The 16,566-nt window shown below is 28.0% G+C and overlaps 1 protein-coding gene across 1 annotated transcript in view; it reads right to left on the minus strand.

Moving 5' to 3' along the window:
* The window catches only part of LOC106691224 (uncharacterized), a 58,506-nt gene that overhangs the window by 7,539 nt on the left and 34,401 nt on the right, over positions 1-16,566 (minus strand). Inside the window, exons 2-3 of the mRNA XM_014436934.3 lie at positions 3,003-3,048; positions 389-559 (exon numbers count right to left, since the gene is read on the minus strand). Of these exons, the coding sequence (XP_014292420.1) occupies positions 389-559; positions 3,003-3,048 (217 nt within the window). The remainder of the gene's footprint in view (positions 1-388; positions 560-3,002; positions 3,049-16,566) is intronic.

Here is a 16,566-nt window from a genome sequence, read left to right on the forward strand (position 1 = left end):
TCTGACCTCCTAGACAAAGTTAAAACAATAAATTAATTATATACATAGAGATAAGTGTATATATAAGGTGAGTTAGATCTTGGATTGCCATCGTGGCATTATAAGATAAGCTGCCGGGTCCGCTGAAGGCGGTGTCATCGATGATGGCATGAGTCTGCCGTGAGCGTACTAGGAATAGGGAGGGGCTATTCCAGCTGGCGTTGTAATTTAAGTGTTATTTTTTGCAGTTATCATATTCTATGTGAGTTGAACTTATTCATCGATATTCAAGATAGCATTCTAAGGTTAATTTTTTTTTTCTCATTTTGTTTATATGCTATGCTTGAAAACATTTAAGATATTCAATTATTTATTGAAATATCTCCCTTCTTTAACCCAAATGGCTCACCCGTGGACGGTATGCTGATATCTTGGCTGACATCGAACCCTCCCTGATCTTCGTAGCCCGCCGTGAGCTGTCTCAGCTTCTCAGGGTCGGTGTAGAGGAGGTCGACGATTTCGTCGTCTGTCAGATCTGGGTGTGACCAAGACCATCCTGGTGGCCAGCCTTTCACCTTACCTATTTCAAAGAGTTAAGTTTTAAAAAAATTATATATAAAAGTAGTTTATTAATAACTAATAAATAAAACAGAAAAATAAACAAATAATTAAAACAATTTTCAATACAATACTATAGTATTCATACTTTACAATTAGTATGATTTTATCTGTGTTAAGAATAATAGAAATTATTCAAGAGTTTTTGTATTGTTTTGGTATTGATTATTTATATAGAAATTAATAGAAATATTAGGAGGCAAACTAATATAGTAAAATTACTAATATAGAAAAAAGTAGGTATGTATGTATCAAATAATTAATATGATAAAAGGGGTACCAATTATATCTTCAGTAATTTTTTAATATTTTAGTAATAATTCCTTTAAAAAATATATATAAATTATTCGGTCGGTATAACTTTTTTTTTTCTAAGCCTCTATTTTTATTCTTCGATTTTGAATATTCATTTCCTTAAAATTCTTCCTTTTCTGCAGACTTTAATGTCTGTTGTGGAATTTATTATACCTATGTTATAAAGTGTATAATTTAAAAATAAAATCTACCAGACATGCGAATTAAATTAAAATATTACGTATTATTGAATTTAAAGCAGATAGTCATTACATTATATTTTTAAAAAATTGAAATGTAATATATATTTTACTCAATTAGATCTAGTAAGTCTATAAAAAAAAAAAAATTGACTAAAATTCCACATCATTACCAGTCCAGTAACCTTTTGTGGTTATGACAAGATTTCGATTATGTAACACAAAGAACAGGGCTAGAAATAAGAAATATGAAAAAATGTAGGTGATAGTTCATCTGGTAGATATCCTCAAAGCTCCGAACAATCGGAAATTGGTGGGTCTGTTTCTTATTGGAAATGGGTGGACTACCCACAGAACAAATAAATATTGTTTAAATAAAATAAATAAACATTTACGAGTTCGAAAATATTGATAAATTTAGAAAAAAAACCTTATTTCAGAAACTACTTAGTCAAAGAAACGCTTCTGAGCTCAAATTTAGTCTAATTTGAAAACGTATTTATTATTATAAAACTTGTCACTCGTGGTTGCAATCACCCGAAATGGAAGGGAGAGAATATTTCGAGGATTTTTGACAACTTGGCGTTCGGCAATGCATGTCGAAAACTTGGATAACTCATTAAGCCAACGTCATAAATAACTACGCAAAGAATGCTTTCGGATCTCAAACAAGGTCTGATGAACATGGTTAGTGGACTATTCTTTTTTATAACTTAAAAAAAATACCTGTACCACCATAACCGAAGTCTTGGGTTTAGAAGGAAGTAGCTACTGTTTAGTTACCAACGGTGATGTCTTTCCTGGATCACTCATTTACCAGTTTTTTCCTTCAATTTACAGAAGGATTGGGTAGTCACTTAATAGGGACTAGGTATGGTTCAGAAGTCTTCCTGACTGAGTCCATACGGAACAGAAATGATACAATCAGACATGATTTTTTCGACTACTTGTATTATTTTTTAAAATTATTATATGTATTTTCTAATAATTATTTTATTCCATTAAAAAAAAGTTGTATTATCATCTAAATTCCATATTTCGTTCTTAAATTTATTAATTCGGAATTCCTTATGTTTAAAATTTTTAAACCAGTAAACTTTTCAAACCTATAAATTTAAATTTTAAAACGTTATTAGATAACGTTGTTATAGTATATTAAAATATACCAACTATATTAGTTTGTATGATACATGTATTTGTAATGTACTTATACGAGATAACTAATCCGAAAATATTATGAAATATAAATTAAATATCTGAACGCAATTTTTTTTATTGTTTATTTATTTAATATAATTTACAACTGTACAAAATAATACAATAAGTAAATATGTTGTATGTTTCATATACACTTGAAAATCTTGGGAAGGAACCACCCATTGGTGGTACTTCAAACATTAATTTAAATTAGAAGGTCCCGTGGCCATCTTCTTTTCAGACAACTCGGAGGATTATCAGGGATTGTTAAGGATGAAAGTTTAAGAATTAATGGGTTAGGATGGTTAAGGAGTTTGGAATGAAAAGACGCATATCTGTTTTGGGCCAAAATTAATATCAGAACATGGAAATTTAAAAATCTAATCAATTGCTTTCTTAGCTTCTAATTAAAACAAGATTCTATTTTTTTCTCGTATTGTATAGTGGATAATACTTGTTATATTATTAAATAGTATTATTTTAATATTGTTCTACTGGAATTAGATAAAAGGCTCTTGCCACCAATTAACTCTATTTATTTCAATAGAGATATATCATGTGTCTTATTGGAAATACAAACTGTGTTGGGTCTTCATTACCTCCATTACAGATTTAAAATAAATAAATTTGCACTAAATTACTCTTGAGTGTAATTAAGATAATAATAGCAATAAAATCAAATTATAATAGCAGTGTAAAAAGTATATTACTTACACTGAACACTTGCGCAGATAGACACGAGTACTACTAAAAACAAAACCTGAAACAGATAATTTGAAATGATTAGTTGCATGCTGAAATATCCTTAGACTTTATTTAATTTTTATATTACTAATTTTTTTTTGTTTCATAAAATAATGTACCTGATTTTATCGAAAGCATAAAAACAAGATTTCTTACGTGTTGCTGCCATGTTAATGATTGATCGAAGGAAGTACCTGATTAACAACTGATATGTATTAACCATATCGATATTATAAAGTCTTTGTTACTTAGCAACATTTTGCCGATACCTGTCTCGGGAAGGACACCTATCAACACAGGGACACCTTTCCCAGCGGTATAGTGGGTACAAAGTATATTAAAACAGGTATCGCCTGCTTGGAATATGGTAACAATATTTTATAAATATATAGATATATAATTGGTCAACTGCTAAACACAAAAGCCTTTGGAAAGGAATTAAATAATTGTTATAATTTTGTAGGACTCGAAAAAATTTAATTAATATATAAATATATTTTTGGATAATTGCCTTCAGGAACAATCCTTGCATCCCAATCAACAACAGGTATATACAGCACAACCAGTGCATTTTCAAATAAAGCAGGAATACACTGAATAATTGTTTTATCTTCAGTAAAATAAAAATTTAAATTTCCTAAAATGTGTGTTATTTCTTTTATTGAAAGTAAAATTTATGAAGTAATTCCTCCAAAGGGCTTTTTAAAGTTTGGATTGAAAGTGACAAGTATAATGGCTTTGGGAAAATAATGAAAAAAATATTAGCTTCCTCAACAATATTCAATGAATTATCCACAGTGAAAGAAAAACAAATTATGTGTTGAAATAATTCACTATTGAAAAACGTTCCTCGTCCTTGAGCTAATTCAAAAACTAATGTCATTTTAAAAACGTTTGAGTAACAAATAGTTGAGAAATTTTTCTTGCTGCTAGCTTTTTGGAATTATATACCATGACGTCCTAATGAAATCGTTTCTAAAATCAAACAAAATAATCTACAAACCATGTTTTATAGTTTTAGTTTTGGTTCACAGTACAATATGCAGCGATTTTCAATCGAGGGCTTGAGAAAAAAAAATAAAAAAAATTATTCTGAGTCATGTTGTTAGATTTCCATTTCGACATTGTTTAAAAAAAAGCAATTGCAATTAACTTGTAATAATTATTACATATTTTTATAATTTGCAGGATTCTTCATTTATCATAGTTAATTGTAAAGATGCCTCATTATAATATCCAGAGTGAATGCTTAAGTAAGTATTTATTTTATATTATAGGAAGGTAGTCCAGGTAGCGGTCAATAAATGTATCAAAATTGTAAAAGAAAACTATTTATTGTTACGTTGCGCCTTATTTTGTTTTACTATTATGATATCTTTATCGACTGCCTGGCTACCGGACTATGACTATCTTCCTATAATCTATTTCATAAGTTCAACTATCTTCTTCCAAAATTATTTATATATTATATTTCTTAATGTTTTTTTTAACAGTAATGACATTGTCAGAACATTAATCATTTAAAATAATATGAGGGAGAAATAAATTATTCACAATAAGCATAATGTTTATGTGACTTTATTTTAAAGATTTCAAACAATTTTAAAAATATATATACAAAAATCAATAAAAAATTTACAAAATTATATTTTAAAATTCAAGAACAAGATTCTTGAATCGTAACATAAAACTGAATCAAGTATATAATGCATACTATAACATATCACACAAATATCTTGAATGCTTGTTAATTAAATTCATATTATATTATTCTGTTTTTTTTCAACACTTTTCAACCCTTTGCAGGGCTTCGTTAGGGCTGTTGATTGAAATAGAGATCTAAACTGATTTAGTTAACAAATTGATTTTTTATGTCAATCAGACAGACTATACTACTGACTACTATACTACTATACTAATATACTACTATACTACTATACTACTATACTACTATACTACTATACTACTATACTCTGACTAAACCCTGCAAAGTGGGGCGAAACGTGGGTTAACTATAAATATTTTTCTTTTACTATTTTGAAACCATTATTGACCGCCACCCGGACTATATTCCTAAAATCTACATCACACGGTCAACTATCTTCTTCCACTATTTATTTTGTAGTTGTTTTATTGATTTTTATGTATTATATCAGATTCAAAAATCACTTCTCAGAAATTTTCCATCAAAACTCAAAATATTAATTTTTGGAAATATTATTATTAAATAATTAACTGGCCTTATCTAGGACCTAATTTTTGTAGGCTCTTACATATTTTTCATGTTTTGTTCTTGGTAAATTCATCAGATCTCTTCTATTACGAAAAATAGCTAGCGGAAACACCAGAAGACTTGGTACCTGATCCTTCAAGTTCGGAAATAGTAAATTTGATTTATTTAGGATAACTTTGGGAAAATGAGAGCATGGCTTCCTGTTTATGATATAATTTTATAAATCATTCGACTATAACTGATTTCTTAATCGTTCCAGAATGAGTGCTCATTGAGGGCAAGGTGTAGTAACAACTCATTATTTATTCGTTTATTTATTTTTTATATTTATCTGAAAATTAATTGATTAATTGACTTATTAGAGAGATACGTGTGCAATATGTTGTTTATTCTAATTAAAACGTGAAAAAACCTTGCAATCTCTTTGATTATATTATTAAGACTTAATTAGTATTTAGTTTATATTATTTTGGTTATATTAGTAATTAAATACACTATTTTATAGAATATTGTAGATTATATATCACATAGATGATTATTAGTTATTGTAATTAAAGTTTATCCTCTGGTTGTATTTTCTATTTAATATTCTTGTTCTTATGACTAATTATAGTTGCTCTAATTTGGTATTTTTCAAGTTTAAAAATGTCCCACACATACGTTTTGTATTGCTTCAGTATCTTTAAACTATTTGTCTAAAGTCATATTTTGTAAAATTTCCAATTGAAATTTTGATGTATTTTAAAATTCAAATAATATTATAGGCCATATGTTGCCGATTTGGCCAGAACCAAATACCGTTCCTTCCATAATAAACTTCTCAACCAGCCAAATCCACTTGTTTCTAACCTGGCTTCTCTTTCATTACCTAATAATCCTCCTAGGCGTCTGAAAAGAAGATGGCCTCGAGATCTTCTCCTCTAGAAATGTTATTGGAGTTGGAGTATAGATTTTTTTTTTATGCGTTTTGATTATTGTACTATCTCTAAGAAAAGAAAAATCAGAAAACAGCACAAATGAGTGGTTTTCAATAAAATAAACTTAGTAAGATTTGTCTATTATTTCTCATACTACATATAGTAGCCATGTTAAAGAAGATAAATTCCTTACTATTCGTTATTAAGGTCAAGTAATAAGTCCCATAACCTCAATATGAGGAAATTTTAGCCATCTGAAGCTCAATACAACTAATCCATATGACATTTTTTTTTCAAGAACTTGAGATTCAATACCGAAGTTCAGTATGAATAATTATTTTATTATCCTTTGAGGTAGCAATTTACCTTGATGATCTAGGCCATCAAGCCTTGCTTTTAATATTTCTGATTTATCAGTTACCAATTAATATACCCTGAACTCTAAGAGAAGTGTTTCTTAGCTTAATTGGATCCAGCTAAAATTTACGATTCCTAACTAATGATAACCTTTGAAACCTCTGATTATATGTAGGAGTTAAACCATTAATCTTCGGTTAAAGGTTAACACTACAAATTAATGGTGAGGAACTCGATGTTCTACAGGTGAATATTATGCCAAAACTCCGCCTTGATTCATTGTAAATTAGAAGGTTAGATGGAAAATACACTGCTGTCCGCTCCAAATGAAGAAACTCTTTGACAATGAACACAAAGAGTGACAGTTGCCTGGTACCGAGTATTGTAAAGACTGGCCAACTCAATACATTAGGTGGTCTGTCGTAACGTACAATTCCTTTCATTCGTTCAGTGCGTATGTGTAAGACGGATAGTTTGCGAGTTGGAGTAAGCCTATTTTTTCATATAATATTTTTAGCATATCACTAGGATTATCAAATCGAACGATACGAGGTTGTCGAAGTGAACTTTTCCTGAATTTTACGTCATATTAAAATCGAGTATTTCTAGAAAGAGGTAATGGTTTCATAACTCGTTCCACATTCGAAGAACAGGTCTGTTTTTTTCCGCCACATTTTTTAGTGCTACTAGGTTTTTAGTATTTTTATTTAATAATCAAGACATTTATTAGATCGCTTTTCAACCAAATAAATTCATGAATATTAAAAGGCCTTAAGTTAATATAATATTAAGTAATATAATAATAGCTACTTAATTAATATATTCATAGTTTAGTAAACCTGCAACAATGGCTTCAACTCCGGACTCCATATCATTGCCAAATACTCAAACTATATTTTTTAATTAATTTTTTTATAAAATTATTATTTCTGACAACTAACCTACAAAAAAAGTGCATTCACAGTATGTTGGACTGTGAGTAAACTGATTTATTGTTACTTTTTGATTTTGGAATTTATCTGCCTGGAATTAAAACCCTGGTCGATTAAAAATAAATAAATAAAAAAAGTGCTATTTTTATTTGTTAAGAGACCTATCTAATATATAAAAATTAATATTTGTTTGTTCGTACTGTAAGAACTGACATACCATCCATCCGATTGTGGGGGCTTATTGCTAAATGTTCAGGATTTTCCTGGGAAGATTATAGGCGGGCCCAATTTTTTCGTTAAAAATAGTTATTAAATAATACATTTTTTCATGGTTATTGTATGCCAATTGATTTGTATCTTTCTGAAGAATAAGAAAAAAAATTACTGATTCTATTAAATGATTTTGTATACACTAAAAATCAAAATTACCTAATGAGGATTTCAGTAAAGTAAACTTTTTTTTTTTATAATGGAAGGAGTGATATCTGGTTCGGGCTAGATCGGTTACATAGGGAACATTAAGCTCTTTATGTATGATTTTATTTGTGACAGAATAAGGAGCATTGAGGATTTTACGAAGAATTTTGGATTGTAAGGATTGAATATGAGAGGAATTCGAAGGTTTAGTGGGAGCCCCAAAGCTCAACTCCATATGTCCAGATTGGCCTTATTACAGTCATGTAGATCAGTCTTTTTTGATTTATTTAAAAAAATAAATAAATAAATACTAGCCACAAGAAATTGAAAAAAAATTATATACAAATACAAAATTTTCAAACGTTTTATTGAACCGGGAAGATTCTAATTTGTTTAATTATATCCGCTATGTGTCCTTTGTTGCAGGATAGAACCTTAAACCAAGTTTCGAATAGACTGGTTAAGTCATGTTGAAGTTATATATATTTTTTTACACTATATTTTTTATTATATAATGTTATTTACCGCTATAAACATTAAAAATATATATTACAGGCAATTAATTAAATCATTTCAAACTTTCAATTGTATTCAATTAATCTATTTACATCCCTAAATCTAACAATTGCGAATCTTTTCCGGGTCTGATAATAATTTATAAATATCGAAACTGTAAGTTCTAAAAGTTTTACATTGAATGAAATGATAGTGCAACATTTTTTAATTCCAAAATAAACCAAAAAGTTTCTTGCCATTTTTGTCGATTCACATGGCATTGTTCGTTTACAAGATTGCGGAAACGACAGGGCCTTGGAGATCCAGTAACAAAGCTTTTTTTTCTTTACTTTCCGCTCCAGCGAAGGATATTATCATGTAAATAGGAACTAGAAATATAATAGAAACAGATACTATTGTAGCACTTTTATCTTAAATTGTTTCTCAGCAGGAGGGCGATAAAGGAGATAACCGATCCTTCAATCATACTTAACGACAGAGTTGAGCAAAAAATAATAACGATTGAAATTGTAGTAGAATGCAATTAGTAACTAGTATTACTTTAGCACAACTAATAATTGTCATAATGGACCAATATTATGACTACAATGGTTAATAAATTTGTTTAAATATGATTTATTATTTTTTCCTATATTATTATTAAACTTGGTTAATTAAAATTGTTCTTGAGTGTTTCCTTGATTATTAAAACTTCCTTTTTGCAACAAAGGTCTGTTTTTTCTTTTTTCTTTTTTTTTTTTTATTTTAATATTTCTTAGCATTCGTATTAATGAAAGGTCAAAATATTGCATCAGAAAGAAAATTTTGATTATGTTGTGACTAAGAGCTTCACAAATATTTTTTGGCATATGTGCGAACTATTAGAAAGAAAAATATTTTTTTTTGTATATTTATAATGAGAAGTGTAAAATATTTGGAGCGATTCACTCTTCTGACATAGACCACACTAAACACGCTGCAGCAGTTGGGTTAAATTTATAGTTGTGCGTGTGATATTCCTATTTAATCATCTCTGACAATCTAATCTTGGTTCAGCTTTTCTGAATTACAGAAAAATATTTATATATAATCTTTTCAATTTTTTGAGGCTTGTATTTATTTCTTAAATAAAACAAATGGTATCCTTGTTAAGTCTCAAAATTCTTTATTATATCAACAGTCCAACGTTTCGGCCTATTCGGCCATCCTCAAGGACAATCTAACAATTGAAATCTTGTTATACTTTCATTTGTAACAATTTTAACAAGAATATTATTATTAATAATTTAACATACCTTAAATATAAATTTACACCTCACATCTAAATTTCAAAATGTATTGCAGGCTATTGTGCCCAGGTCAATAATTATAAGTCAAATCACCCTATGACAAGGTAAATTAATAGGGAATCATATTAGTTATTAATAATCTTACCTAAGCTTATGTCTAGTTACCTATTTTGTCACAATTTCATTAATATTTAAAACTTTTATTTTTAGATCAATTTACACTATTGTTAAAATTGATATTAAAAATAATTGTATCATAAAATTTCATGTTAAATTAATAACAATAATAATGTTGTTAAGATTGTTACAAATTAATGTATAATAAGCTGTTAATTTAAATTGTCCTTGAGGATTGTCGAACTTGATTTATAAAAAAAAAATAAAATAAAAAAATAAAAAAAAAACCTTAGGATGCTAAGTAAAATCAGTCGAAATTGAAATATCTTTGACAATATTTGGAGTAAGAATGTCAATAAGAGTTCCAGTGCAATTAATTGTTTATTTTGAAATTTTTCATTTCTTCGTTTTGCAGTTGTGTCCGCTGGCTTTCGCACAATTATTACCTTCTATCCAGAGGGATGGTGTATGAATCGCGTCTTCAACATAAGTCCAATATAACGTCAGTGGACTTTATTTGAAAATTAATTACAAAGAAAATATTTACGGGAAAAAATCTATTAAATAATTTACACATGGTTGTAGGGGGTGACAAAAAAAAAAATATAATTTTGGTTGGAGGGGATTGATGAATTTCCTTTTAGGGTTTATTGAAATTGCAGCTGTGGATAGGTATGATGGTGATGAGGAAGGTGATGAAGAAGTAAAAGATATTGAAACAGGTGAATGTCCTCCCACAATTCCTTTTTCTCCTCTTTCGCAGCTCTCTCCTCTGTTGCCAGGGCAGAACTTCCTAAATGTTCTACTCGCACATGCTGATTTTCATTAAAGAAGGGAAGAAATCTCACGCCTTTAGTCTCTTAGAAATGCCATTGCTCGCTAAAGAGTCTATTTTTCTACTATATTGGCCACAGGGGGTGTATTAAGGAATAAATAAAGTGTAAGGAATAAATGTGTGAAGGGGCCATCTTCTGTTTACTTTTCGTTTTTTGAACGAAACAAATGGAATCGAAAATTGATTTATTACTTAGTTTTAAGTTCATGAGATTTTTTTCCTAATATCAACCATAATTTTATATTATCATTTCACACAAATTTTGATCTTTTTTTTTCTCTCAACTTTTATTCTTTAAAACTCTCCAACGTTTCGACCCTCAGGCCATTCTCAAGGATACAACCTACAAAAAGTTTTTTTATAACAATTACATTATTTCCTTCAACTTCACACAGATTTCTTTGGCCATACCATCAATATTGATGTCATTGCTTTTTTAAAATCTTAAAATTGCCGTTGTCACATCTTTAAAATAAATTAATCATTAAAATAATATAATAATAACTTCATCAAAGTTTGTTTTTAAATAGATTTCTTACCTACATACATTTTTTTTAATTTTAAAAATTGAGATATACTAGATTTAAAACTTTTTTACAAAACATTTTTCCTTTTTCACTTATATTTACAACTTAAAAAGAACCTACCTTCAACAGGTTAGGACTCTGTTATCACCTTATCATATAACAATAACTTTTTTATCATTAATTTACATTTTTAATATAATTTAACTAGCATTCATTTTTAATTATTTTGCTTATATTTAAAATCCATAATTAATATATTCTTATTTTATGTGTATTTTTTAAACATACATATACCCCTTCGCTATTTTATTTTCACATATTTATTCACCTATTCATACTTTTATTAGTGTATATTTATTTTATATATACATTTGTACAATTTAAGGATTTGAAAATTTAGCAGTGCAAAATGATAACAAAGTAAACCACTCTCAAACAATCATATATATAAAAAATAATTAACATAATTTTATATTTTTGGAATAATATAATTTTCATTTTTAATAATGAGTAAAATTTAGTATTTACTGCTTCTTCTATATTCAATCATTTCTTAAAAATTCGTAAGCTATACAATTATCGTTTGATGAAATCATCCACTTTCTTCTTTGCAACAGTCTTGCGTCGAGATTTGCTGAGTGGTTTGATGAGAATGATTATACCGCGGTGGAATCCGTTTTACTGCCACGCCATTACATCATTTTCATATTGGAGGCAGTGGTGTATGCCTCATAAATCTTTTACTTGCTATACCTTGTCAATAGTTTTCGTTGGATTATCATCAATATATTGACTATATAAAGTAATGGTACTGGAATATTGATTCCTTATTCCTTATGCATTGATTGAGCCTGGTTATTGCAATGGCCTAATAATGGAAATCCCTCAGGTAACCATTGCCTAGATTTGTGTGCATTACAAAGATTTGTAATAGGATTAGTCAACAATTAAACATTAAAAATTAAGTATGAAAAATAAAGAATAATGTATCATTAAAAAAAAAATCCAATTTTAAAAATAATTCCCTAGTTTTCTGTTTATATTTAGCAAAATCTGAGTAATTTGTAATATTATTGAGTAATAATTGTAAATAACTCTTCATAAAAATAAAAATACAACAAAAGGTAAAAATCCAATTTTATATTTCTTCAATTTCATTGTAGTAGTTTTTGACTCAGTGACAAGACTGCACATAACTATGCCTGTTTTTAAATTTGTTTGTTTGGTTTATTCTGATTTTTTTCTATAGTTTAATTTATTAATATCTTTTCAATCATCGCCTAATTTGTGATACCTCACAGATTAGATGATAATAATAATAAAATTTTTATAAAATTTAAAGATATAAAAAAATCATAGTATCACTTTAGAGCTATCTCGTCTAAACCATCTATTTGTTGGAGAGCCAGAGAATGTTTCTGACTTCAAGAATTTTATTTTTAGCATACACTCATAATGTAACTTGCAATTTTAGCATTTTGACATTGACATATGCAGATTAAATATAAATCTTAATAAGACACACAAAGTTAACATATGCCTCATAGACCCAATATTTAAAAAAAGACATGTTTACACTGTCAAAAACTCGATTAAAACAAATTACACCATCTTTACCCTTCGACAGGAAACGTATAATAGTATTATATATTGTATATAGTATTAAAAAAAAAAAAAAAACGATTTTTACCTAAAACAAATTAATGAGATCTATCTCCTCCATTCGTGAAAATTGATATTTTCTAAATTAGTTTCTGAGAATCTAGCACAATATTGTAACATTTTTTTACGAAGCAAGATTCATTTGTGGCGGACAGTTACAGTTATCATGAAGAGAATACAAAATCCCCAAGGAGATATTTAGAAAAATTAGCATGTACTTATTATTAAAATAAGTACAGTAACATTAAAAATTTATAGACCATTTAATATTAAACAAAATGGTGTAAGAATCAAATAAAAAGGGAACCTATGTACACACACGTGGCGCGAAGTGTTGATTTTTCTCAGACAATTCCATTTTGTTTTGGCAGTCCTACCTCTCTTCAGCGCCCTCCTTTCCTTCAACCTTCTTTCTTAGAACCAATCCCAGGAATTATTGATTCACGTTCACATATTGTATATCTATTGTTTATGTGTATATGTTCGTATTTATAGTCCTTAAAATTACAAAAGCTTATGAATACGTTTAGTAGTCAATTATAATTAAAAAATCCATGAAGTCTCAATATGTTTATTTTATTATCTCTCCTTCGTTTCGGCCATTCTCAAGGATATCGTATCTATAATTTCACCATTAACAATGTCAATAAAAAGTTTCATGGTATTCTGCCTTTTTCAAAATGTATCTTAGTCTAGCAACCTATTTTTATAGTGGATAAATGTATGAACACAATTTTTCTTCCATATTGAACTTCAGGGACTTGTTAACTAACTGATAAAAGATAAGGGTGCCAATGATATTCTCATTAACAGCATGCAAGAAAGATTAGAAAAAAAATAGGTATTAGAAAAAGACTGGAAAGAAAAGAAAAAATCTTATAATATTATCTACCTTATATCAAAGAAAAAAATATTTTTTAAAGATATATTACATTAATTAATTATAGGGTGAAGGAGCTAGTAAACTAATTATCATAAAAATTGGACTTTTTTTAATACCAAAGAAGATACTACATCCTAAAAGCAAGGAATAAATGCAGAAATAAAATAGAAAATACCGTTCTCTCTGTCATCTTAGAATACAATGCCAAGAATGAATTATTCCAAGTAATTAAACCATCAGTCATACAGTATACACATGTCCTGGTCTTAATATTATTCAATATATTGCTTCTTAAAAAAGTTTTCTAAAAATATTAAATTTTTAAATCTGTTCATACTTCAAAATTTATTAAATGTATATATATTTTAATTTATTGTTTGAGACTGTTTTGTTTATTAATTATAATAAAAAATATCCATGTAGTTTTAACAGGTTAATTTTCTTGTTACTCCTGCACTTCGGCCATTCCTACAGCTCCATTAAAAATTTGTAGTCTGTTCTGCCTTTGTCAAAAAATATCTTAGGCTATCATCCTATTCTTATAGCAAGAAATTGCTCTTATGGGTCTTAAAATTTTGGATTCTTTTTTTGTTATAATTTTTGGTAATTTTAATGCTGAAAGAATTTCTTTAAATACTTATCAATCCTTCAGTTGAATTTTTTTTTGATATCCTTTTTCCTTGTATCGTTGGAATTTGTCTATTCCAAACAGCTATACATTAATTAACTATATTCTATAAATTATCTGAAGGACAGCTTGTCCAACCACTTGGTTACTGTTATTATTTATTAAGTTATGTCTGATTTATTAATATACTTAACAATAACTATATCTGTAGTACGTTTTTGTTTATAGATTTCAAATATTTATGAATATAACATATTTTTGTATAGACTGTTACATTTAATATACTGTCATAAATACTACTCTTATTTGTATCTAGATATTCGAACAATATTTCTCGTTGTTATTTGTATGCTCAAAATGGATGGAAAGTGAGATATGTTTAATAATGGTCTTGTCACCGCTAGAATTTTCGGATTGAAAAGTTCCAGTTATAATTATTTCATCCAGATAGCTACTGTAAATTCCATGATTCATTCTAAGTCTAATATAAGTTGTTTAGGATATTAGATGTATCCAAGACCAATTCACTACCTTAAAACTATAGGAATATGTATTAGGGCTAATTATGATTAATTTATTAACTAAGAATCATATAAATGTTATATTAAATATTTTAAAATTAATTCATAAATTATCCAAATGCGAAAGTTTAGCAACCATACCAATATGGTCACCTCCGGTCATTCTCACCCATTAAAGTCATTCACAAGTAGAAAGTGCTTTTGTAGTTCTACCATCCCATAAATTTGACAGACAGTAGAACATTTCTGATAATATCCTTCAAGAACTTAAGTCTTCGGGATGAAGTTGAGGTTTCAAGATTTGACAGAGAAATCGGTCTCACGCTGGTTACACCTCCTCACTGCGCTGGCAGGTTTTGATTTCCTCATAGCAGTTCCTATTACCTACCATCCTCTGGAACATGAGTGATTCTATTGTACTTCTGATGGTATCCGGTTCATAAGTCCCACCTTACACCACCAAATAATGGAAGCACTTATAGAAGTTATAATAGTCCAATTGGTAGTTAATTGAATTTCTTTCAAATAGTAATGATCGATTTCGATATAATTGGAACGGTTAGTATAAAGGAAATAGTCGATATAGATAATGCGATTTTTATCGATCTGTACTATTTCTCGAGTCATTTTATACAATTGAAGAAGACCGTTATATAAGAGTATTGAGGAATAAAAAATAAAGAGCATGTAATTTTATCGATTGAATAAGTACTTTAGTAACAGTACAAATGGTTTTGATTATTAACCATTTATTAAAGTTATTTAATCTTTGAATATTAAAAAAAGTTTCATTATTTATTTATTTGTATCCACCAAAGATAGAAATACCAGTATTACTTTCTCTACTCGGGTCGTCATATGCATTGTCGTAATTGCTAGTTGTAAAATTTCATTTAGGGACTCCAGTCAAAGATACTATACTCTATCACAATCCAGTCTAAGATAAGATACTATATCCTAAGGAATACATTATCATTAAAATTAAAAATAAATATACAGAAAAATTCCAATTTAAACGTAAATCATTTTCATGACTCTACATTTATATTATATTAACATAAAAACAATTAAAATATCATTTCATCGAGAAATATATAAAAAAATAATTTTTGAAAATGTATCATGTTACATTCAATGATAATATGGCATATTGCATAATAACGTGCTTTAGAAATTGATTGACACTCGGAATATATTAAAATAAAAAATAAATTTAAAAAATATATATTTTATTTTAATCAGATGTGCCACAATCAAAACAAATTAGCGAAACTTCATTTATTTGCACCTAATGAGACGTTTTCATTATCCTATGATTTTTTTTTGGAAATTATTCACAAAATTATTCGATAACTAAGGCAGTACATATCGAAAAAAAAGTAGAAACCTAATTATCAATGAAAATTGTTAGTGTGCAAAAGAATACAGAATAATATTAAATCTACAATAATTGCTTACCGTAGAACAGACTGTTTATAGAGATCTAAATGAAAGATTTTTAAACAAAATTTTATATATTGTTTCTAACAAATAAAATGGGTTTTAATGACAATGATTGGGTTTATTTATAGAATGTCCTACTTCAAGCAGAAGTACCAACTGCATCATTTATAACAAAAAAAAATCTAGGATTGGATTGACAGGTTATCATCGTAATCATCGATAAAATCAGCTTCCTGAATCTACGGTTGTCCTTGGTATATATATATATATATATATAT

This window comes from Halyomorpha halys, unplaced genomic scaffold (genome assembly GCF_000696795.3).
Source record: "Halyomorpha halys isolate HHAL.00 unplaced genomic scaffold, Hhal_1.1 Scaffold2179.1, whole genome shotgun sequence".
In the NCBI taxonomy this organism is placed as follows: Eukaryota; Metazoa; Arthropoda; class Insecta; order Hemiptera; family Pentatomidae; genus Halyomorpha; species Halyomorpha halys.